This window comes from Phytophthora cinnamomi (genome assembly GCF_018691715.1).
Source record: "Phytophthora cinnamomi strain GKB4 chromosome Unknown Contig56, whole genome shotgun sequence".
NCBI lineage: Eukaryota > Oomycota > Peronosporomycetes > Peronosporales > Peronosporaceae > Phytophthora > Phytophthora cinnamomi.
The window spans coordinates 326,360-351,005 of NW_027150989.1; the positions used below are offsets into that span (position 1 = coordinate 326,360).

General features: G+C 51.6%; 2 protein-coding genes across 2 annotated transcripts; both read right to left on the bottom strand.

Moving 5' to 3' along the window:
* Positions 1 to 1,327: 1,327 nt before the first annotated feature.
* Positions 1,328 to 19,259, bottom strand: IUM83_14800 (tumor necrosis factor-like domain; the record flags this gene model as incomplete). Its single annotated transcript, XM_067939572.1, has 5 exons — positions 1,328 to 1,942; positions 2,001 to 2,082; positions 18,850 to 18,908; positions 18,974 to 19,055; positions 19,117 to 19,259. 5 exons carry the CDS (start codon positions 19,257 to 19,259, stop codon positions 1,328 to 1,330), a joined length of 981 nt encoding a protein of 326 aa, XP_067787888.1.
* Positions 19,260 to 20,182: 923 nt separating this feature from the next.
* On the bottom strand, positions 20,183 to 21,181 carry IUM83_14801 (Alpha-L-arabinofuranosidase B; the record flags this gene model as incomplete). Its single annotated transcript, XM_067939573.1, has 1 exon — positions 20,183 to 21,181. The coding sequence occupies one exon, from the start codon at positions 21,179 to 21,181 to the stop codon at positions 20,183 to 20,185; it is 999 nt and encodes a 332-aa protein (XP_067787918.1).
* Between the last annotated feature and the right edge of the window lie 3,465 nt (positions 21,182 to 24,646).

The following is a 24,646-nucleotide window of genomic DNA, read 5'->3' on the forward strand; positions in this document are numbered from 1 at the left end:
AGTACGTTCTGCTTCTAACCTACACAGCCTCTCTGTTTCTGCCAGTGCCCCTTGTGTTGGTGTGAATGGGCGAGCCCGACGTTTACCTTGGAGGCCTTCCCGAAGCTGGTGGTTGTGGTCGTGAACGTCACGGCTGACCCCAAAAGAGCCGCCTACCTTGCTCAGTAAGCGCAAAGTGGGTAAGTTTGCCTCACATTGCGCCCGGACCACAGTGCCTATGCCAGACCACAATGAACAGGACCTCGTACGAGTGAGAAGAGTGCCACCACGCTACTAAATGAAAGAAAGACAAACAACCAGATTCGATCATAGAAACTTCGCTTTAATTATGCGACTGCACATGCACTGCGGTGCACAGGGTCAACAGTATTTATCGACTAGGATACCGTACATGCGCTGCCGCCCTGCTCGCGTTGAAGTGGTCGGCTGTCACGACCTTGGCTCTCGCCGAAGAGAACACGTGCTTGAAGACAGTGTACGGGAGATCATATATGACCGAACAACGTAACCTCGGTTAGGGACCATGGAATCGTAGGATTTTACCAACTGAGAATGATATTGATTTATTTGTAGTTCGTCTGTTTTAGCCGGGCGGATGTCATCTGCCTGGCCTTAATACATATAACTTGAGCCACCAATGTTATGCGAAAGCTAACGACGCTAAATGACTACAAGCAACATTGTCAGTAACAAGTTGTAGTCCTTGGAAATACTACAGACAGACAGTCAATTCTTCTTCGAGTGATCTACCTGGGAATAGCTAGCATACCTTTACGTTGTCGCTTTCGGAAGCTACGTGTATGCGTCACGTAGTCAGCAAAGACCGTGTCGTCTCTGTACCTGCAGCCCAAGTGAGAAGTTAAGAGTCAACCACCCATCGCTATTGCATATTGTCGTACCACTGCTTCTTGTAAGCTCATCTTGTTCTTGAGTTTGATGATGTAGCGAAACGCTGTCGTTGGGGGTGACTCAAATGCAGTCACCCCCTCCAATCTAAATGGCTTGGTCGGTTTTCCTCGTTTTTATTTCCCGGTTAACAGGCTGGATAGATCTTACTACCAACAACGACATAAAACGCTGTTTCCCTGCTTGCCTCAAAGCTGCAAGCGTTCAACAGTAGGAACCAAAGTAACATAACACAAGATGACCAGCATCAAACTGTCGATTATTTAACGCTACTTATGCCGAGGAACGAACCAAACCCAAGATTATCTTCGACTGTTTTCACGACCACGGTTGCGGTGACAACGGTTCTTGTGCATTAGATACAGGACTTCACCATGTACCTCGAAGTTTGCAAACCGAATTCATAAAACTGACGCCTCATTCAGTCCCCCATTCGTGCAATAGATAGGTAAGAGGTGTCGGCCATAGTACTCGGGCACGTCACAGTCAACTCGTCGTTCTTCTCCAACTGCTCGACCGCATTCAGGGATACTGAGTTAATGTAGCCGCTGGCATACCCAGGGTATGCGACTTGAACACAGGATTTGTTCTTCAGCAAGTGCACAGGTGTGTTGATACCAGGTTTCGACGACACATTCACGAAAATGATGTAAGTCCCTCCTCGTTGAACCTTAACCACACCATCCAAGCCGGTCGCCACAATGGCCGTACTCGTGATTTTCTCCCATTTCAAGGTCGAATTTTCAGTCTTTTGGGAGGCCTTCGAGTGGACAAAAAGAGTTGAAAACCCACCTCTTATCTCACCACGAAGTTTCTCAAGCTCGTCCTGCTGGTCACGTAGCTTCGACTCCAATATATCAATACGCTCAACCGAAACGGGGTCGAGATCAAATGTGTACTTCGCTAGCCACGTCGCTCGAAGGACTCGAATCGTGACAACCAGCTCCAGTCGGAGCGCCCCGACGGTCTGCGCGGACAACTTTCGTTGCACATCACTGGACTCGTTCAAGTCGCTGTCCAAAGTATCTTGGAAGCACTGTACAACATCAGTGTGAGATCACGTACTTTCAGTGATATACACAACATCACCGCACCTTTAGGTAGTCAGTGACTGTCGCGTCAGGAATCGCGTTAGCAGCCGACACGTAGTCGGTCTTGGCCATGTCACCCTTGTACCTGCAAAACATAGCATATATTAGACTCTTGAAGACGACACACCGAACTACTCTTAGCACCATTGCTTCTTGGAGGTGCGGTCCTCAATCCAAATGCTCAGCTTTGAGCTTTTCAGCTCAATAACGTAGCGATAGGATGTCGCGGGTGGTGGAGCGAATGCTGTCACACCTTCCACCATGATATCTTGTTGCAGGGCCATGAGGGTCAACAACGGCAAGGCGATGAAGAGAGCTGGTGCGCAGCTGTCACTTCAATTGAAAAATAACCAATGCAGTCTCAAAAACTGCGGCTTAGCTGCGAAGGTGTCTTGCGACGAGGATAGATCCATTCGGCAGCCTTCATTGAAGTCGAATTCATTTCCGTTGATCGACCGAAGTCGAGCACAGCTGCATTTTCGCCTGCGGATCTTCTAATACTATGGTACGAGCCTGCGTTGGAAGACTTGCAAAAAGGAAAAAGAGAAATAGGTAGTGCAGTCATTAAATTGTTTCCTATGAACTATTTCACGGAAAATGCTGCAACACTTCCGAACTTCAACGTACCCGTTAGGTTCGACTCCACTCCTTTTCCCGTTGGGGGCGTCATTAACCATAAGGGATTGAAATCATGGCTTCTTCGAGATGTAGAAGTGGAGGAATAACTGCGTTCGCTCCACCACCTGCACCGTCATGCCGCTATATTATACGGCTCAACGACGAAAAGACGAGTATTTGGTTGGAAGACCGCATCAGCAAGAAACAATGGTACACATCAAGAAAGAAGCTGGTTAAGGCTACATGACTACAAATACCTTTTTCAGGTACAGGCCAAAGCCAACTAGGCTACGTCTGGAAACACAATCACCGACGCGGAGGCAATCGACTATCTCAAGGATTGTAATTTGTTTTGGGCGTGTTTAGATCGTGTCGTGCTAATTGTTGATGGATGACCACCTGCATCCGCTTCCAAAATGCGTTGGACTGACCTCAGCAGGTCCGAAGATTCACTCCGAGAGGTGGTTTATCTGCAAGGTGGAGCACCTCGCATAAGTTTTGTTGTTACGTTCCGTGATCTGCGTTCAACGAGGCAAAGTTGCGCGAGCTTCGCGCAACGTCGAAGAACCAGCGGGTGCGTTTGATTTGGAACCAGGTCGACTATGATGGCATTACGGCTGGAAGTGACGGAAAAATGAAAGTTTCGCGTGGAGGCCTGTGTTAGCGTCACTGGCATTTCAGGCGGTAACACCACTGTTCGGCTGTTAATGAATGACACTTGCATCCAAGATTCTCCACCCAGATGCACAGTTTTCCATCTTGTAGCTGAAGTTTGTAGCGGTAGGAAGATTATGGGAAGACGATCGAATCGTCTTTCCATAACAGCAGCTCCACCTCGTCGCCAACATCGGCAAGGAGTCTGTATAGGGTGCCCTGCACTTCGATCGTTTCCGCTGCCATCTTTCCTGAGACGCCGCAAATTCGCAAGTGAAGAAAACGTTGTCTGAGACAGACCGGAAGGATCTTTCTCGATATCGCCGTAACTTCTGTGACTCTACAGTTCTCCAACGATTGGAAAACCATATATACGTAGTTGTGAATTGTTTATTGCTCGGGTTGGTGTACTAGATGATTTTTTCTTTCGATCGGGAGCATGGTCCACTAAAACTATCTCAATTACTGAGACGAACGACAGACAGATACGACATGCGCGAAGGCTTGCAGCTGCAAGTAACTATCAACTCGTCGTTTACCTCCAGGCGCGTGACAGCGTTGAGAGGAGTAGAGCAGGCGTACCCTTTCGAAAACCCTGAGTACGTCACTGGTAGGCTGGTTCCATTCTTCACCAGCTGCACTCTGCAACTAAATTCCGGCGCAGAAGTCACGATCGCTCCAACGCTGTAGATGTCTGGTTGCAATATCTTGATGACTCCGTCTTCGGTGTTCACACTAAAAGCATCGGACTCGAGCTTATTCCAACGAATCCTTGACCTGTCATCTTTTATTGTGGCGACGAGTTGGACGAACGCAGCGCTTGGACCTACCACTCGATCCGCTTGAAGTATTTGTAGCTTCTCCTCTTGGTCACGTAGTTTTGATTCCAAAACGTCGATCCGCTCCACCGACACCGGATCGAGGTCAAACTGGTATTCTGCGAGCCACACCGATCGAAGTATACGGACCGTCAAAGCGAACCCCAATCGAATTGCCCCACCTATGACACGACTAAGAGTGGATGGTTGCCATCCACTGGCCATCCACGAAGACATCTACTGAGTAATGGCAACCCACGGACTACGTGAGGGAACCCGACGAATGATGCTAGGTAATGACTAGAATGACTAGATGAAGCTGGTTCTAGCAGCACGAGGATCAGCTAATTCATTCTCACTTTTACCTCTTTCCCCGCAAGTCCCTCTCAAGCAAGGCCTCGCGGACCAGATAAGCCACTCTGCAAGCCACGGGCCTGTCATTTTGATATATCAAATCTGATATCTGAATCGGAAAAAGGGAATCAAACAAGAAAGCAAAGCACCATCAAGCATGGATCGTCGCAAGAAGGACGAATACGTGACCTACACGCTAGTGATCACACCAGGAACCGCCGAAACCCCAGCGGAAACAGCGCAGATCAAGATCAAGAAGTTTGGCGGTGGCAGCGCACGCGACTGGCTGAAATGGAGTGGCCAGTTCCGGAGCCTCGCTCGCAAGAAACAATGGACAGACGAGCAGAAGGCACACAGCCTGGTTGCGCTCATAGGTGACCTCGAGGCAGACGTCGAAAGCGCCGCGCAGGATGCGGTCGCAGGGAACAAGACGTTCGAGGAGTTATTCACGGACGTGGGATTCCTGTCGGTCCCGCACGACTTCAGCGAGGACCTCGACAACGAGCTATGGACAATGGCGAAGCGCCGCGACGAGTCGGTGCACAAGTTCTCCCAGCGCATGAGAGAGAACGTCCGCATGTTTGCAGAATTACCCCAAGACGCGGAGGTGATACCCGAGGTGCAGCAGTGCAGGTACTTCAAGCGCGGTATGCCGCGCGCCTGGCAAGAGAAATTAGCTGCATCTGGCGCTGAATACGATCGACTAAACGATCTAGTCCTTTACTTCACGCGCGTCGAGAAAGCGGAGCGACAACTGGCAATCCGCGACAAGAGCAAGGGCTTCATGGATCCACGCAAGGATTACCGCAAGAAGAAGAAAGCGGACAAGCACCAATGCCGTGAGGTACCGCTGAAGAACCGGTACAAGAGCGATAAAAAGAAGCCAGGGCAAGCAGGCAGCAGCAGGAAGGAGGAGAAGTGGTGCTCCTTCCACAAAACATCCTCGCACAACACTAGCGAGTGTTACACCGTCAAGAAGAAGGAAGCGGACGAGCACAAGCGCACGGAAGCCCCGCACCCGCCAAAGCACAACAACACCAAACAGTACCCGCGCATCTACAAGAACTTGGACGCCGAGTTAGACTCAGAGGAGTCCGGCGACGACGAGATGAAGTTCGTGGGTCTGGTCGACAAGGAGGTGAAGAATTCGCAAGGGGCACCGCTCTGCATCGCGGTGAAGCCACGCCGAGGCAGAGAGTCGTTCCAAGCCCTCCTCGACAGTGGCGCCTCGAAGAGCGTCATTAACAAAACAGCCCTCGATGCCAATGTCCAGTTGGGACAAAAGCTTATCCCAGCATCCCCAACTGTGTTCGACACAATGAGCGGCAAAGTCAACAGTAACGGAACTACAGTCGCACAGTTCTAATTCCCACAGCTCAAGGCAGATACGATCATCACACATCGATTAGAAGTTATCGAAGACAGCAGTGACGCAATGATCATCAGCCGTGACATTATGAACGAGCTAGGGCTAATCCTGAACTTCAAAGACCGTGTCGTGCAATGGGAGGACTGTTTCCTCAGCCTCAACACGGGGCGCAGCACGACCAAGCCAGACACCGACAAGCAAGACGACCTTGAGTTCCCCGAAGAGGCGAAAGAAGCGGCGACAACGCCGTCGAGCCCGAAGAGCTCCTTCCCGAGCACCTGCAAGGAAAGTTGGCCGCCAACTGCTTGGTATTACTCGCCGCGTACCAGACACTGTACGACGGTCACTTGGGGCGCATGCAATTTGAAGACTACGAGCTAGCGCTCGGCCCAGACTTTAAGCCTGATCATGCAAAACCATACCCAATTGCACGCAGTCAAGAACAAAACGCCAAGGACAAGATTCAACAGCCCATTAACGACGACGTACTGGAGCAAATTTACGACTCGGAGATGGCATCCCCGGTGTTTTTCGTGGTCAAGCCAGACGGTAGTTTGCGCCTACTCGTCGACATTCGATGGCTGAACAAGTATCTGCGGCGGAGCCCGTACTACGTGCCCAGAATCAGGGAGATCCTGATGCGTCTTGCCTCGGCGAAGTGCCTGTCGACGTTCGACGTCAACCTTGGGTATTATGCTCGACGACTCGCAAAGCATTCTCGCTACCTCACCGCATTCTGCCTACCATTTGGAAAATTTAGGTACAAAAGGCTGTTGATGGGCATTTGCACGGTCCCCGACGGTTGCCAAGCCACCGTGGAGCGAATCCTTGGCGACCTGGACATTGTGGTGGTGCACCTGGACGACATCCTCGTGTTCTCGCAGAACGAGGACGTGCACCTCGAGCACCTGCGCATCGTCTTCGAGCGCCTGAAGAAGTATGGAGTCTCGTTGAACGGCAAGAAGTGCCACGTTCTCCGCAAGGAAGTTGAATATCTAGGCTACACGCTCTCAGCCGAAGGCATCCGACCCCAAGCCAAAAGATTCAGGCAATCCAGAAAATCGCCGTTCCCTGCAACCGCAAGGAGCTCAGACGCTTCCTCGGCATGACCAACTACTACCGTGATATGGTGCCGAACACGACCACGCTTTGCAAGCCGCTGCATCGCTTCACCAGCACCAAAGTGCCCTTCACATGGCTACCTAGTGATACGGAAGCTTTCCGGGCCATCCAGCGGGCCTTTGCGGAAGCTGTGCTGTTATCTTTCCCCGATTTCAAGAAACCGTTCGACCTGTACGCTGATGCCAGCGGAACCCAACTCGGTGGACTCATTATGCAAGGAGCCAAGATTTTGGCATGCTACTCCCGCAGCCTGAACAAGCATCAACTAAATTACACGACCATGGAGCTGGAACTTCTTTCGATTGTCGAACTCCTTCGGGAGTATCGCACTATGCTCCTCGGTTTTCATGTAGTGGTGCACACCGACCACAAAAATCTGATCTACCCGACCGAAACGAGCCTACGAGTCAAGTGGTGGAAACTTTTGCTCTCGGAGTACCGCCTGACGATGCGCTACATCAAGGGCGAGAAGAACGTTGGAGCTGACGCGTTCTCTCGCATGCGGTTCGATACGACTGAGAACCCTCCAATACAAGACGAAATTAGTGCAACAAGCACGCAGTACGAGTGCGTAATGCACGGCCCGGTCATCCGCCAGCAACAAGAAGCCACCGAAATGATCCAGAAGATCAAGTCCGCGTGTCTCGCGGGCTCTAACAACCCGGACTACCAACTCATGTCCCTCTTGGGCTGCACACTCGTTGCATACCAAAAGCGAGTAATCGTCCCGGACACGCTGCGCGACGACATGATTGGATGGTACCACCAGAACCTCGGGCACCCTGCAAGCGAGCGACAGTTTAAAATCATGCGGCACACACTCTACTGACCCAGCATGGAGGCCACGATGACCAAGTACATCAAGAAGTGCATCACGTGCAAGCGCGCCGAAGTGCACGGCGGAAAACAGGGCTACTGTTTGTTACCACCCCGCACCATGAAAACCGTCAACCCCTTCGACATCGTGCACATCGACCTCATCGGTCCCTACGAAGGCAACTTCTATGGGATCACCATTATCGACCAAGATACTCGATGGCTCGAAGTGGGCGTTCAACCGGACAAGGAGTCCCTCACATCAGCCGAAAGCTTCAATAGTGAGTAGCTTTGCCGCTACCCACGGCCCCTTCAAGTTGTTCACGATAAAGGGCCTGAGTTCACGGGTGAAGAATTTCAAGAATTGCTCCGAAGCTACGAAATCAAAGCGAAGCCGATCACAACCAAAAACCCACAAGCCAACGCGATATGCGAGCGGGTGCATCTCGAAATCCTGAACGTGATTCGTTGCCACGAAGGTGCATACTGGAAGATGGTCCTCCACTACGCCGCTTTTGCAATCAAGGCGAGCTACCATAGCATCCTGAACATGTCACCTGGACAACTAATTTTCGGGCAAGACATGATCTCACGCAAGTGGTACGAAGCCAACTGGAGTTACATGTCTAAACGCTGCTTCGACGCCATTCTGGCAGACAACGACCGCGAGAACGACAAGCGCCTCGCCCACTTCTACAATCCGGGTGATCAAGTCATGATCCGAGTGCCAAAACAGTTCCGGTCGAAGACGAAACGCGTCGCCGACGGCCCCTATCCAATCCGCCATTTTCATGAGAACGGGACCGTCACCGTGGACAAGGGCTCCACGCAGCAGCAAGTCAGCATCCTCCGAATTTTCCCGTGGTAGCTACAGCAGTTCATGGGGGGAGTATGGCACGACTAAGAGTGGATGGTTGCCATACACTGGCCATCCACTAAGCCATCTACTGAGGAATGACAACCCACGGACTACGTGAGGGAACCCCACGAATGATGCTAGGTAATGACTAGAATGACTAGATGAAGCTGGTTCTAGCAGCACGAGGATAAGCTAATTCATTCTCACTTTTACCTCTTTCCCCGCAAGTCCCTCTCAAGCAAGGCCTCGCGGACCAGATAAGCAAGCCCCTCTCAAGCAAGGCCTCGCGGACCAGATAAGCAAGCCCCTCTGCAAGCCACGGGCGTGTCACTTTGTAATGGTGTCATCTACCGCTGCACCTACCTGGTCCGATGTATTCAAATATAAATCCAGGGCATCATCGAATAGCTACGGAAACACGGTAAAGCGTTGGAGTTGAATACGTCGTTGGTGGCGGGTTTTGCATAAGTTGCACTTACTATAACGTAGTCAGTGATCGATGCGTCCGTAATTGAGTTGGTTTCAGTGATATAGGTAGCTTTTTCCATCTCGCCTGTGTACCTGCGTTGAACATGTAATAAAAAATATGACCAACAGCAAATGTCCGGGAGTCCACGAGAGTATTCTTACCACTGCTTTTTGCTGGAGCGATCTTCCATCCATATACTCAATTTCTCATTCTTCAACTCAATAACATAACGAAATGAGGTGAGCACGAATGTGTTGAACGTAGTAATTCCATCTAGCTTAACCCTTTCGCGATTCGCAGGGATAAATTATAGTATACAAAGTTAGATCATTTGGAGCTAAAAGGGCGAGGTTTCCGCCCTTTTAGGTGGGTATATAGACAGGACAGATGTCACCATCTCACTGGATGCAGGTTCAGTGATGACAAATGGCCCTAAAAGGGCGAAGAAACCGCCCTTTTAGAAACGTCAGTGATTGGCTAATATTACGTTGCTGAGAGCAGCCAGCACGAAAGTGCAGCTAATTGGCTAAAACAAAGCGGTACATTGAACCGACTCCGTAAATTACGCGGTAATAAATAACAGGAACTCCTCTTTTATGACACTATGCAGATCAGCGCGACAGCGCGTCATCAACCCGCAGCGCTTTGGCAGTCGCAGTGCTGTTGGAGCGGGGTTGTCGTGGTGCCCGTACTTTGGCTAGTTGTCGTGCTAACACTGTTATGCCGCAGTGGGCAGCGGCTAGTTGATGTGCGATTTTTTTCCACGCTGACGGGCCGTGAGAGCAAAAAGGCCCTTCTTTCGGGCATCAAATAATTAGTTGCTGTGTTACACCAGCTGAGGTATGCATTCTACTTGTGATTTGTATGGTGATAGTAATGTTGTATCCCATCTGCCCCAAGTATGCATTGCACATCGGATCAGTATGCCTTTACAAAAATTCAGATCAATTTTGGGTCTCAACTTTGGCGCGCTTCTCTGGCTTTCAAAACTGATACAAGATTTCACGTGATTAGCTATATGCACTATAGTATATGTAAACTACCCTTACAAATGCATACAATGTAACCGCTGTTTGATAGCCCTCCATTCGGAAGGGGAAATGGCCGAAGAGGCCGCTCGCAAAAGGCACGACGAGGCGGGACAGGCAAGCCAGAGGAAGCGGCGGTGGCTAACGCGGTCGTCCGAGGGTGAGCCAGTTGCTGCTGGTCCGGAGAGCAGTAATTTGGGTGGGGCAGCCGTCTTCAAGTTCGAGTGGCAAAAACTGAGGAAACAGGGATGGACGGCAAAGCCTCCGCCTCTACGAAGCTTAGATTCTCGCTATCGGTACATACGCCCTGGCGGGAATCAAAGAAGTGGCATCGAAGGCGTCGACTATTTTCTGGGCGAACAAGCCGTGCTTCGATTTGTTCATTCTTCTAAGGTCCCGACTAACGACGCTGCGGTCGACCTGACGGGTGAGTGGTCGCCATGAGAGGCGGAGGTGGCTGTGTGGCTGACTAAGAGGTGGTGTTGGTGCTGCAGGTCGTGGAGAAGACGGCGGCGCACGCAGTGCCAGTGCTGTGACGAGCGGAGGAGGACGTGCAGACGGTGTCAATCAGGTGGTCGGCAGCCTCGACGCCAGCGCCGTGGTCGAATTGACGGGTGGGTGGTCGCCATGAGAGGCGGAGGTGGCTGTGTGGCTGACTAAGAGGTGGTGTTGGTGCTGCAGGTCGTGGAGAAGACGGCGGCGCACGCAGCGCCAGTGCTGCGACGAGCGGAGGAGGACATGCAGACGGTGTCAGGCAGGTGGTCGGCAGCCTCGACGCCAGTGCCGCGGTCGACTTGACGGGTGGGCGGTCGCCATGAGAGGCGGAGGTGGCTTCGTGGCTGACTAAGAGGTGGTGTTGGTGCTGCAGGTCGAGCGGCGAGTGGTGTTCGCGGTGGTGGTCGTGGCGCACGTGGAGGAGGCCGGCGTGGAGGAGGCCGGCGTGGTGGTCGTGGTTCTCGTGATGACCGTGGTTCTCGTGGGGGTCGTGGTTCTCGTGGTGGTCGCTTGGCCAGTAAAGGCACTTGCGGTGGTGTTGACAGAGATGGCGCGGTAATCAGTGGAGGAAGCGAAGGCAGCGTGTCGGTTCGTGAGGGTGGACGCGGTAGTCGGGGAGGTCGCTGTGGCGGACGTGGTAGTCGGGGAGGTCGCTGTGGCGGACGTGGTAGTCGGGGAGGTCGCCGTGGCGGACGTGCTGGGGGTCGTGCCGCCGTCGTCGGGCGTGGTGACACCGAATATGAAGTTCTTAGTGCAGTACGTGATGGCGCCCTGACAACACGCGGTGGTTTCCGTGGTCGTAGTCGCCTCAGAGACCGAGGTGAATGTGCGGGAGGCGATCTGGTGACTCCAGTGGTCGACATGAGTACTACAAGTGTTGATGTGACCTACCGTTTGGACTCAGCAACAGAAGAAAGTGATGAAAGACTGTCGTCGGGGAGTGAATACCAAGATTTCTCGTCGGAAAGTGATGCTGATGAAACCTCTATGGAACCGCCTGCTCAAGCGCTGACGGCGGCTGAGACCACACCCACGCGTACTTCTACAGCCATGCTACAAGACGTCTACGTGAACAAGCTGGTAGCCTTTGCCCCGAACGAGAGTCATGGATGAAAACGAAGGCGTACAGACCAGCCGGTACGGCGTATATTATCGGTAAAGTGTGTCGGCAAATGCGAAAAGGAAAATTTTGCTCACTATTTCAGATTCGGTGGCTGGACAGCCAGTTCCAGAAAGCAGTGGAGCACGTTGGAATTGGTGTCATCCAGCGTGGTGTTCTGAACTATGACGCTGTCACCCAGACGAAGACCCCGGACTGGCAGTTGCTTGTTCAGCCTGACTCCTCGGAGACCATCCAAGTCTCAGATGACCTGTTTGATCTTGAAACCGCGGAGAGTTTTGAAGCTTTTGATCCAACAGAGGTGCTGCCTACCAGCCTTGAAGAAGTTGAAGCAATAGCTAACATGCGCTTCGATCCTTCTGCTCAAGTTGAGGCTCCTTCTTACTTGTACGAGCATGCAGATGGATCAACTACCACTTACCTCCGCCCCCAGTTCAAGCACATATTTGAGCACTCGGCAAGCTCAAGTTTTCTTGCCTATCTCCCTCTCTATTTTTGGCGGCAAGTTCTCTTTGAAACCAACAAATATGCTGTTGTGAACGACGTGAAGCTCTCCACCCCGTTCGCGATGTCAGAACTGATGGTGTTCTTGGGAATAATGTTCTACATGGCTGTCAATGATAAAGGCGAGTATGCTAACTACTGGGGTCAACAACCAGAGGACCTGATCTTTGGGGGGGCCACGACTTCGCTGGATGGGGTGATGGCATTGAGCCGCTTCAAGCTTTTTCGACGATGTTTGAGCTTTAACGCTGTTCCAACGACACTGCAGCAGGACGCAGCGGCGAGAATTCGCCCGCTTTTGAATTTGTTGAAAATTACTGGCGCACAGTACATCAACGTGGGGCGAGATGTCGCCGTTGATGAGGCAAGCGTCGCGTGTCGGGCGCGTCAAGGGCGCCATCTAATCGTGTACAATCCTATGAAACCCACAGGCAAGTATCATTTTCGCCTCTACATGCTTTGCTGCTCAACATCGTGGATAGCTTTAAACTATCAGCTTCACTGCAATCAGAGCGACATTGCTGATCGGGTGCAAGGCGTTGTGGGGCAAGCAGAGGCGCAACAGCTACGCGAGGAACTGGACAAGGTGTCTAAGATTCGAAAGCATGTATTAGAAGTGGCGAGACCATTGTTTGGGTCTAACCGAGTGCTGAACATGGACAACTATTACACCAGTGTTCAACTACTACAAGAACTTCGTCTGAAGGGCCTCTACGGGCGAGGTACAATCCGGGGCAACAGTAAGCATTTTCCTACGCACACGATGCTGGACAAAAACGATGGTTGTGTACGCGGGGACCACCTCCAGGCAGTCTCCCGAGACCACAGCATGCTGGCTGCTTCGTGGTGCGATGGCAATATCGTGAATATGGTGTCAAATGCTGATGCGTCAAAAACTACTACTGTCACGCGATTAATTGGAAAGGAATCCCGAGCATTCTCAGCGCCCGTGTGTGTTGCACAATACAATAAGAACATGCAAGGAGTGGACCGACTAGACCAGATCCGTGGGAGGTTTTCGATAGCAGATGGACACTCATTTAAACGTTGGCACAAGAAACTCGCATTGGCACTAATCGATGTTGCCAGATCTAATGCTTACTTGACTCGGCGATTAGCACGAACTCAGCCAACAGTTCGAGACCCCCACCGAGTGTTTATGATGGAGTTGATTGGAGAGCTCATCAGTGGGAAATGGGCCGACGCTCCCAGCAATGACCGCCTGTTGTATAGCGGTGCTGCTGAAGGGCGAGAGCAAAGCGTAACACCACATCATACACCGTCAAGCCAGCAATCGAACTTCAGTGAAGAACGGCGGTCAAATGCATGCTTTATGACGGCTTCAAAGCAGCTTTTTGCCGATAAGAACCGAAAGCGACGACGCTGCATCGTGTGCAGGTGGGAGGGTCGGTACCCCACGGAAGTGACAAATTACTGTTCAACGCATGCGGTGTGCCTGTGCAGCGTTGTGCATGTAGAAAACGCCAAGCCTTGGACGTGCCCGTATACGACTCTCACATGCTGGGAAAAATTTCATCAGTTTTACTTGCCCCAGGGACTTTTTACAGAGAAGGGTAACGTTAAACGCCAGTCGGATATAGCAAAGCTGCGACCTAAGAAAAAAAAAGCTGTTGCCAGCAGTGCTCCTGCTAGGCCAGCCGTAGCTCGACAAATTACGCTGTAGGGGAACGTTTATGACGAAGTAGAGATGTCGCCCAGCCATGATGAACTTTCGCAGTGTTGCCATGGTATTGCTCGTGTTGTAGTCGGACTTGTGGATATTGAACGATGTCAGTCGAGCTCAGAATATGGTCCAAGAGCTGCTGGTGGGGCAGAGATGCTCCAGACGCGCGAAGGACGACGGGTCCCGGTCACGCAGCGACTTGCTTACGACGGCGAAGGACTCCGGCAGGTGGTGGATGAAGTGGAAGGTAAACTTCCAGGCGGCGTAGGCGTACGCGATCTGCTGCGGGGTCAGCAGGCCGCCGGTGAGCATGGGCGTCAGCGACGTGCAAGGCAGCATGGCGTGCATGGACGCATCGTTCATGACGGCGGCGAGGCAGTCCCCGAAGCTACCAGTGCCCTGCATCGGGGGTGTCCGGCTTCTGCAAGTAGAAGCCGTAGATGACGTTGGGGACGAACTCGTCGTACTTGTGCTTGCGAGAAAAGCCCGTGCTGGTGGCACGCGCCGGCGATACTGGAGAAGTGCGAGTGTGTCGAGCTGCTGCGGTAGGCCATGGCTACACGGGCCATCTAGGAGCCGTCTGACTCGGTTCAGACCTCGGTGTGGAACGTGGGCGCCACCTGACTCATGGACTTGATGATGCACTCCTGGTAGATCTCTTTAAGGCGGCCGCCCGCGCTCGAGGAAGACCTTGTCGGCGAACGTGTTGTTGTCGGTCTCGTTCTCGCTGGCCGTCGGGACGACGTAGTCGGGATCCTGCAGGAAGTACATGTGCACGTGGTAGGGCACGGTGACCGGGTCCAGAATGCCGCTGCTAAAGTAGTACTGCATGCAGTTGGTGCGCTTCTCGGCAGCCTCAACCTTCTCGAGGTTCTGGTAGTCCGTCGCCGATCACGCCGCTGGAGCCGTGGAGGTGGCGCTCGAGGGGGCGCTCCAGCATCTCGGTCTCGGTGATGCCGGCGTCGCAGCGCGCGGCTCAGCGACTGGCCACGGTCGTGGCGCTGCCCACGACATTGCTGAGCACCTGCGGCCCTCGCCCTCCTGCTCGATCTTGACGTCCATGTGGTGGTTCTTGGCCTTCGACGTGAGCTTGGAGGCTAGCAGGCACATTTTTATGGTAAAGTCGTTGAAGATGGTGGTGCACAGCGGCTTGTTGCGCGTCAATCGCTCAACTACTAAATGATTTGTCAAACGATTTTTGATGATGCGTGAACGCTACATTGATGTGAATCTCAACTAATTTTGTTTTTGTAGTAAATGTAAACCGGATGTAGCGCTGATTTCCAACTAACGGCGCACTGCACAGCACGTACAAACTTCCAGCTAGAACAGAATGGCTTTGAGCACGATGAACGGTGCCTGAAACAAAACATTGATGTCGCGGCAATTATACGAGCCCTTGGTAAAGCGGTCAGCTCACGTGTCACAACCAGCTTTGCATCTTCCTCAAAAAGAAAAATATTGGCAAACACAATCGTGGCGTCGCGTGTTGGCGATTGCGATGCTATAGCGGCATCTCTTACATCTGTTGCCTTCACGAATACTGTCCGAAGCAGCGGAAGCTCCCGGACGTGCTGTTGGATGCGCGCCTCAGCAAGCGCACAGAGATCAGCACGCATCTCGACACCCACGTAGGCCCGCACGTCTGTTGTCAGTGCAATTTGCACGAGCACGTTGCCAATCCCAGCGCCAACATCGAGAAATACGTCGCTCGCATCAATCCGCCCCAACGCACTTATGAGGACTGATATACCTGGTGGTAGGACTTCGCCAGCATTGTCCTGCGTACGGCCAGCTGGTTGCCGCACATCAACCGCGCTGATGTCTCCAAAAATTAAATCAAGTGCTCTTGACGCTTCAGTTTGAGTCAGAAGATCAACAGGCGATTCATCCTGACGTGCTTCAACGGCTGCAGCAGGAGCAGCAGCAACAACTGCGACGCGTGCTGGGCGAGCTGCAGCAGCAGAAGCATCGACAGACGATCGAGGAGCTACAGCAGCTCCTCCTGCAGCAGCAACTGCGACGCGTGCGGGGAGAGCCACAGCAGTGACGGTCGGAGCAGCAGCAGCTTCGATTGGCGCTGGGTGAGCAGTAGTATGGACGGTTGTAGCAGCTTCAGCGGATCCTTGGTGATCTTGAGTTGCGGTACGTAGAGCTTGACGACCTCGAACGGGTAGTAGACCAGGTCCGTAGACTACAGTGTCTTCCCGGAAAAGGCGTCTCCCAAAAAAACACCGTGGAAAGTCCTTCAGACTCTTTCCATACGCCCTCTTGAGGCTGGCCAGGCGACACTTGAGCTGACGAACAGGGCGATTCGTCCTCATCTGGCGAGCAACATACTCCCAGGTAATACGAAGCCCTTCACGCTCGAACATGAATGCAATCTGTACTAGCGCCTTGTCCTCCGAATCCGAAAAGCTTGTACGCATTGGTGAGAAAGGTTGCGTGTATCAGGAAGTTTGTATTGACTAGCAGATATGCATGTATCTTGCGTTTTCTATGGCATGAATGAGTGGTGGCAGCTTGCGCCAAGGAGGCCCCCCTCCGGTTTTTATCATCGACGTGATGACGTGGCAAGTCGAAAACCGTTTTTATAGGCAACTATTCAGTGATACCGGCGACGTGTCAAGATAAATTACGTACTTAGTGGCGATAAGCTTGAAATATAACAGCCGATCCTACAGCTGAATCGCTGCGATTGGTTGTAATTGGGAGTAACAAAACTAGGTGCTCTAGCAGTAAAAGGGCGCGTAGAGCGCCCTTTTACTGGCCGTTTTCGCACCGTGTTCTGGAAACAGGCTTAAAAGGCGAAAAATGCACCCTTGAACCGCAAAAGGGTTAACATCATCTGCTGTGGTCATCGTCAAGAACTTTGGCCTCCAAAATCTCGAATGTGCCTTGTAGCTGAATGTTCTGATTGATGGATTACAAGCATCTCTTTATTTCCACAACTCATTTTTCTAAGGGTAGCAGGTGTTGGAACGCATCTATTACCCTCATCTACAGGATCTCAAGTTTGAAGGCGTTACAAGGTTCGCCCCATTTCCAGCAGCGTCTTATCGCTATGTTGTAAAGGAGAAAAACTTTAATTTGAGCATTTGGGTCGAGGACTCCGTTTCTAAGAAGCAAGCATGACGCTTTCTAGTTTAAAAGTCTAATCAAGAGCACATTCCGCACGCAGGTACAAGGCTAGCATGGCCAAGACGGACTATGTATCGGCTGCTAATGCAATCCCCGAAGCGACCGTCGCTGACTATGTGCAGGTACGACGCTCACCGGCGTCTAAAACTTCATTGGTAGTGTGTGAGCTGACACAGTTTCCTCTGCAGTGCTTCTATGATACGCTGGATAGTGACCTGAACGATTCCAGCGACGTACACCGGAAGGAGACAGTGCTCGCTGATGGAGCGCTCCGACTGGAGCTTACTGTAACCGTCCGAGTCGTTCGTTTGTCGTGGCTGGCAAAGTACGCGTTTGATCTTGATTTCGTTTCGGTTTAACGGATCGATATTTTGGAGTCGAAGCTGCGTGATCAGCTGAACGAGCTACAGAAGCTGCGTCGTGATTTACTCAATGAACCCAGACTTAGATAGGTCCAACTTGAAGCCTTGGCAAAAGCGGACCGGTCGAGACTATGCTGGAAGAAAACTGACGCGGATGGCTTTGTGGTCCAAGGTATCGACTGTGTGCTCAAGGTGTGTGGCTCGGGTCTATACACGATATCAGCACTGATAAACAGCACTCCAACCATCTTCCAGCAGAGCGTCCGATGCATGTTTTGCAACTACTCGCACACTGGCGGTAACCAGAAATCCTCGTCACTGAGCTTCACGACAGCCATGGGTGAAGGTGATAAAGTAAGTCGCTGTCCAACGCGAGAGTAATCTCACGGAGTCGTCGTACCTGTCTATTGTGCAAGTAGCTATACAGGAGGGATCTGTTCAATGATGATTGCATTTTACTGTGACAGCAAAGAAACATTTATTTCTGGTCGCTGAACATTGAGGTGTTTTGAGATTTGTTCAATCACCGCTCATTTCACGCCAATTCATATTCGGTATTTCATTCAGGAGATCTTGCCATTTTGGAGCTGGATAACGTAGCTTCAACATCCAGAAGACGCCCTTTGTCGACCAGATCAGCGAGTAGTTTACATTTAAGGGAATTGATTTGCACGAAACTCATGGCAATTTGAGATGATATTGATATATTTGCTTGCAATGGAAGCGTTGCATTCAACGCAGTTTTCTGTGCTATCGTGCCATCCTACCAGCACCGAGCTACCCGAAAGGAAATCCTAGTTTCGTGGGAATCAAGTCACAACAGAGCGCTTAATTGCCCACGCGCACAAAAGAGAGGTACGACCGGTTTATGAGAGCGCTGTCGCATCTGACAGCGACTTGGTCCCCTTCTCTCAGAGCTACCGTGAAGCTCAGCGACGTGGACTTGTCGTCGCGGCCATCAAACCCGCAGTTGCAGAGCACACGTTGGACGCAATTACCATTCACCAGCAACTGCACGCTATCGCGATGATACATCGGGGTACTGCTTATAATCGCGCTCATGATGTAAACGCCTGAGCTGCAAACCTTGACTAAACCATCGTAGCCACCAACACCGAAACCAACAGCATCGGTTTGCTTCCAAATTAGTCGCGCATGATCATTCTTAGTGAAGGCTTCAAGTTGGACATAGCGGGTGTTGGTCCCGTCAGAAGACCGGCACAAATATCACGACGGAGGTTCTTTAACTCGTCCTGCTGATCCTCTAAGATATACAAACACCCAAGTGATGCCGTCTACGCAGCTTCGACTCCAGGATATCGATGCGATCCACTGTAACCGGAAGTAGCTCAAACGTGTATGTCGCTAGCCACGTCGAACGAAGAACCCGAATTGGGACAGTTAACACAAGCCGACGAGCTCCACTAGCTAGCGCATACAGCTTTCGATGCGTGTCACTGGAAGTATTCAGGTCACTATTCAAGGCATCTTGGAAGCACTACACAGATCATTGTCAGAGCTCACACTCCCAGTGAAAACGCGCCTAGCCAGTTAGCATCGCACCTTAATGTAGTCAGAGACTGTCGCGTCTGGAATCGCGTTAGTAGCTGACACAGAGTCGACTTTGACTGAGTTGCCTTTGTACCTGCACAGCATTCTACGATTAGACTTGGGATAACACTCCACCTGCACGTTTGTATTCGTACCATTGTTTCTTGGGGATCCGGTCTTCGATCCAGATGCTCATTTCCGAGTCTTCTTTCAGCTTTATAACGTAGCGGTAGGACGCAGTAGGGGGCGGAGCGAAAGAAGTAACACCTTCCGCCACGATATCTTCCTGTAACGCCATGACAAGAGCAGTCCGAAAAGTTGAGGTAGATTTGCTCTTGTTGGAGAAATGAGTTGTGACGTGCCCACCAGAATGCAACTCTTACGGTGGGGTTGTTGCGAACATTCTGGATTGTTTCCTTCGCCAATTACTTTTGAATTGCACCCTAACTGTAGGGTAGATGACTTCAAGTTGCACGCTTACGGTGTAGTTTTGCAAATTTGCGCTTCAAAGAATCAGTCGTTCGATCTTCACCAACGTAGCTGCATTATGAAGCGAAGCAACGTAACCCCATTCATCACGTGAAATCGGTAGGTGAGTCTCAAGAAGTTCTAAAAGGTTGCTCGTCTCCACGTCAGAAAAACCGGCACCTCTAGCTCGTGGTTGGCGTTGGTGATCCTCCACGTCGGTTGCCTGGGTGAGTTGGGTAAGAGGCATTTCAAGGGGCCGCTGCATCGTGCTGTGTCTAGTTGTTAGGAAAACGAGAAATGAGACTGAATGCCGTGGCTGCAGCACCCACAGGCGATGTCTTTGTCTTTCCTTACGTTCTGAGGCAGCATGGACCAAATGCACTTCTAGCTTCGCATGGTCAATTGGGACGACTCGACCTAAATAGAAAGGGCATGGGGGTCCTTTTTCTGTCTTGTGTGTTGGACCACATTTGAGGAATTGAGGTTTCAGGAGCGAGGACAGGAAGTGAGTAGCTGGTCTAATAGAGCACAAGAAAGTACGGACTTTAGGTTGAGTAATTAGCATTTTCAAAACCACGCTTTCAGTACCCCCCCCTCCGATCGCCAACTTATCTGATGCGCCAAACGGAATTGAAGCGATATCACACTCATCTCATTCAAAAGCGACGTTTTCAGTCGACGACAAGTTTACGACATGGAGTACATGTACTGTGGTGCCTACGCAAAAGCGCACAAGAGCTGCCCTGTGGGCTACTATGGCTTGCCCTTGCACTTTTGCTGCGATGAACCGAACACGCTGGAACCAGCGGACATTTTCGAGCTCGTTGACGCCTCAGCACCGACAGTGCCCAAGGCAGCAGATGTCGCACCAGAGTTCTGAGTATCAACGACTTCAGTGGAAGAACCACTGCCATACCCAGCAGCCACAATGTTCGCCTGAACCTTTTCGTCAACAGCGTCGCTGGGATTGCCACTCACCATGACGCCCTCGTAGAAGCTGCCGATGCCGATGTTGCTGTTGTCACCACCGATACCGAGAACGATAGCGCCTTGCTTTTTCATCACCTCGTAGCCACGCGGGCGAGCGCCGTCGTACGTGGTCTGGAGCTTCCCCGACTGCGCATTGCCTTGCTTCAGCGCAAAAGTGCCACCCGAGCGGCCCTTGAGCATCGCAGTCACGAACTGGGATTGGACTGATGGGGTGTTCGGGCATTGGCCCTTCGAAGCACAACCGAACAGGCCGTTCTCGAGGTCCGTCATCACCCACGGACCAGCGCCTTCGCCATAGCCCCAGCCGCGGCTGTTACCGAAGTACAGCGCCTCCATCGTGGCATCACCGTCGTCATTGTTGTCTATCTCGGCGTTGCCGTAGTCAAAGCAGCACCCGTCGTTGAAGTGCGTGCCGTTCGTCACCATGTAGATGGCTTCCGCTTCATCCCCCTTCGCAATGCCATTGGTCTTGTCGTTACGGTAGCCATTGCCAATATCGATCCACACGGCGTAAGCCTTTTGGCCGTTGATGGTAAGCGGTAAACGGTTAGCGTTGGCCGGGTCGTCTGGCGTCTTCTTCCATCCTCCCGCAGGGGCCGACGTCAGGTGGTTCTCTTTGCCAGACTGGTCGTAGATGATCGAGATGACGCACGTGGTGCCCTCGCAGAACTTGTCTTGCGAAGCTGCGTCGGCAATACCTCCGGCCTTCAACGGCTTGATGTCGAGCCTCTTCGAGTCCGAGGCGCGCGTGAGTTGGTACATGGGGCCTGTGAACTCGTCCAGAAGTGCTCGGACCGTACTGTGTGCAGCAACACAAGGCGTGTTGCCTGCCTTGTAGATATCGCACGGACCAGCGTTGGTGGTTCCGAGAAAGACAGCGAAGAGGAGCGGAATACTGCGAAGCATCGTGTTGGAATACTGGGTTGAAGTGCGAGTTGAAGTATGTAACACTGTGGCGACGAATCGAAGAATGAACTATGGTGCATGTAGTTGCTCTGCGAGGTAAGATCTGCACCACTACCCGGTATGTATAATACTAATACCGTACCGTAAACTATATACCGTAAACCACGGGTTCATTGTAATGGTCTAATGAGAGGAATTTCCATAATACAGTAGAAAACTACTGTTTTCTTTTCCAGGTGATTATGACTGCCCCAAAAACAGTAGAAGTTCACAAAGTGCGATCATGTCCTGATGCGTACTTAGCTACGAGAAATCCGTCTGCAAGCGCTTGCTTTATATTTAAACGTAGTTACAAAATACGCATAGACCGATAGAAAAGGCAACACTTCCTTACGAAAACCTATGACCGGTTTGTTTCATTGCCAAAATGGTAGACTCTAGGACAAAAACTCAATCAACGTTCGGCAACGCTCGCTTCGTCCTGAATGCATTCGATATCGACGCTGCTGTAGGGTGGGGGCTTCTACGAAGGGACGTTGCAATTGAAACCTCGGGCTCCAAGTACGGTGTTGTGTACAATCAGCGCGGCAACATTGCAGACACTGAATTTCCGTCAGACAAGCAGCTAGGTCCGTACGTAAGGAGTTTGCACTACCGTGCGGTTTTCAGATGTTTTTCAAGCAAGTTTGCACTACCGTGCGGTTTTCAGATTTTTTTCAAGCCGGCGTCAAATCCAACAACCCAGGTAATACAAAACGCAAAAAGCAGAGTTGAATGCAAATTTTTTTAAGTCAACAGCCCCGCCACCGAGCTGGAATGCCCATTCTTCATCAACGTGTATGGAGAAAAACGGGTGCACCGGCAAAGTAATAACGGACCGTTCTAGCAATGTAAGTGGCCATTCACCAACTGAGCATGCTGTACCATTCGTCAGTTTGCCCGATACCTCCGTTAAACCCGCTTCAGCGTCACGCGAGGAACTTCAACCGCCGTCTAGACGGCTCGTTTTGGTAGCTCCGTAAAACCTAGAGTTGTCCGTGCGCGAAAATACCGACCAAGGCCGCCAATTTGGTGGAGGCCTCCTCGAACAACGCCATCAAGGCGGTGGACTCTTCGCTAGCGACGGCCGTGCTCGCCGTGGTGGTGGCGCGGAGCTATTCAACGTCGACAGAATCTGTGCAAAGCGATGGGTTAACACAAGCGTCTGCTATCTGATTCAGTGGGCGGGCTACCACGAGCTCCCATGGGAGCCTTCGCAAAACATCGCATGGCAACTACGAGTGAGTTTCGAGCGAGAAGCTGTCGACTTCATCTGGGTGTACCAGTCAACGAGAGGAAGGCGCGGGCGGCGCTGACCGCATACGCTTCTAAGTAGGCGAAGCACTAGGGTGACGGCTATATACATTTGCTTTGACGAACGAACTTACACGGCTAAGTACATTCGCTTTGATGAACGAACTTAGTAACTACTGGCACAAATCAGTAGTTTTCTACTGTATTATGGAAATTACTCGGCTGTGGTTTACGGTATGTGGTTCACCTTGATGCAATGATACGAACAACGCTCCTTTTCATAGTGTGCATTTTTCTCTGCGTCAACGCTTCTGGTTTACAGGACCGTCTCAAAACAACTGGGATGCATTAGGGTGGATTTTTAATCTTCCTCCGCAGGATCCTGCGTTGGGCGAGAGTCTTGCGCGCGCGCGATTCCGATCAGCTAGACCGGGGTGGGCGACATCATCGCCCGGTATCTTGATATTCGCCGAGCAGCGTAAAGTTTCACAAAAGGACAAGCACGCGGAACAATGGAGAAGCGGAGGCGACACGCACGCCTTTGAGCCCCAAGGTGCAGCTTAGTGCACGTCGAGCGAAGCTCCTTCGCTTTGAACGTGCTGAGGAACGCGCGTAGGTCTTCCTCGCTCTTTTCCAGGTCGTCGTCTTGGAGCACAGCAAGGATCGGGTCTTCATGTTCCTGCCCAAACACGGTTTCCCCGAATGTCGAAATTTCACTCTCCCCCTGCGAGGGCGAGACGGTCCGTGGGCGTATCATCCCTACGTCCGTCTGCGAAAAACACCGTCGGTCGAGCTCGAGGCCTGGGGACTTGGTCCACCCCGTCCCAAAATACTCGACGCTGATTAGCGGAATTCTTTGCCGGACGACATAAGAAACCTGACCTTGCTGTACGACAAAACTGCATCGAAAAAGCGCTTATTATTATAATAGAACACGAAGATCGAAGATACCATAAGATGTCGACGATTCCAGCCAGCTCGTTTTCAAGCTACTGGATTAGGCGATTATCTGGGGAACAGATTGATCCCGTTATTAGGAGTTGTCAATGTCCGCAGCAGCAACTATTTTTTTTTGTCAAAATGTTTATTGACCAATCGCGAGAAGAGAGCTTTGACCCCCTTTTTGCTCTGCGCAGCAGCATTTCGGATGCCACGCCCGACAGCGCGCCAGGAGGCGCTACGAGAGCTGCGCGCAGCTTTAGGCGTTGTGTCGGGGGACTCTTTCCGACTGCTTGCGCTGAGGCCTTGCTCTCCGACTTTAGAATCGCGTTGCAGCAACGCTTGCTACACACAACCCGATCAAACGAGCCCTCGGCGTCGAATGACACGAGTAGAATGGATAGACAGATCTTATGAATGCTCTGCTCGCAACTGCTGACATCACAGGAGTCTTCAGTGGTGACCTTCTCCATGCGGCGGCATATTTTCAGCTTGCACGTGGTCATTCCGGTCCTGTTCGGCCTTTGGAGCTGCTGCTGCTGATCGACCGGAAAGATTTTCCTTTCGTTACAGCGGATTTTTTTCTGGCCAATCACAGCCCCGAAAAAAAATCCGACGTGACGAATAAAAAAAATGAGCTGCTGCTGCGGACATTTCCATTGGTTGAAACGCCGACTTGGATTCGCGACTTGTATCCAAATCTGACAACCACTATTAGTGGTTGTCCACTACCAGGTATTGACCAAGCCGTCAAAGAGCCCAGGGTTCGGGGAGCCCGGTTCGGGCAACATTCGGGCTCCCCCGATAGAAGAGAGCCCGAATGCTGCTCGAACCGAGCACCACTCACTTAAGTACGAGAACGAGGACTCAAATTTAGATTTAAATATCGACAGGCTCTTCGCATCCATCTCAGAGTATTGCCGCTTTCACTAATTTTGCCACCCTATCAGGGCTTCTTAATCGGACTTTGAGCATAATCACCATGGTGCTAAAATTAGATTATGAAACTGCAAAACGGACGTCGGTCCGAATAACTTTAGCAATCAAAACTACTTTAGATAGCAACATGCAAGAGTTCCTCGCTGGTAC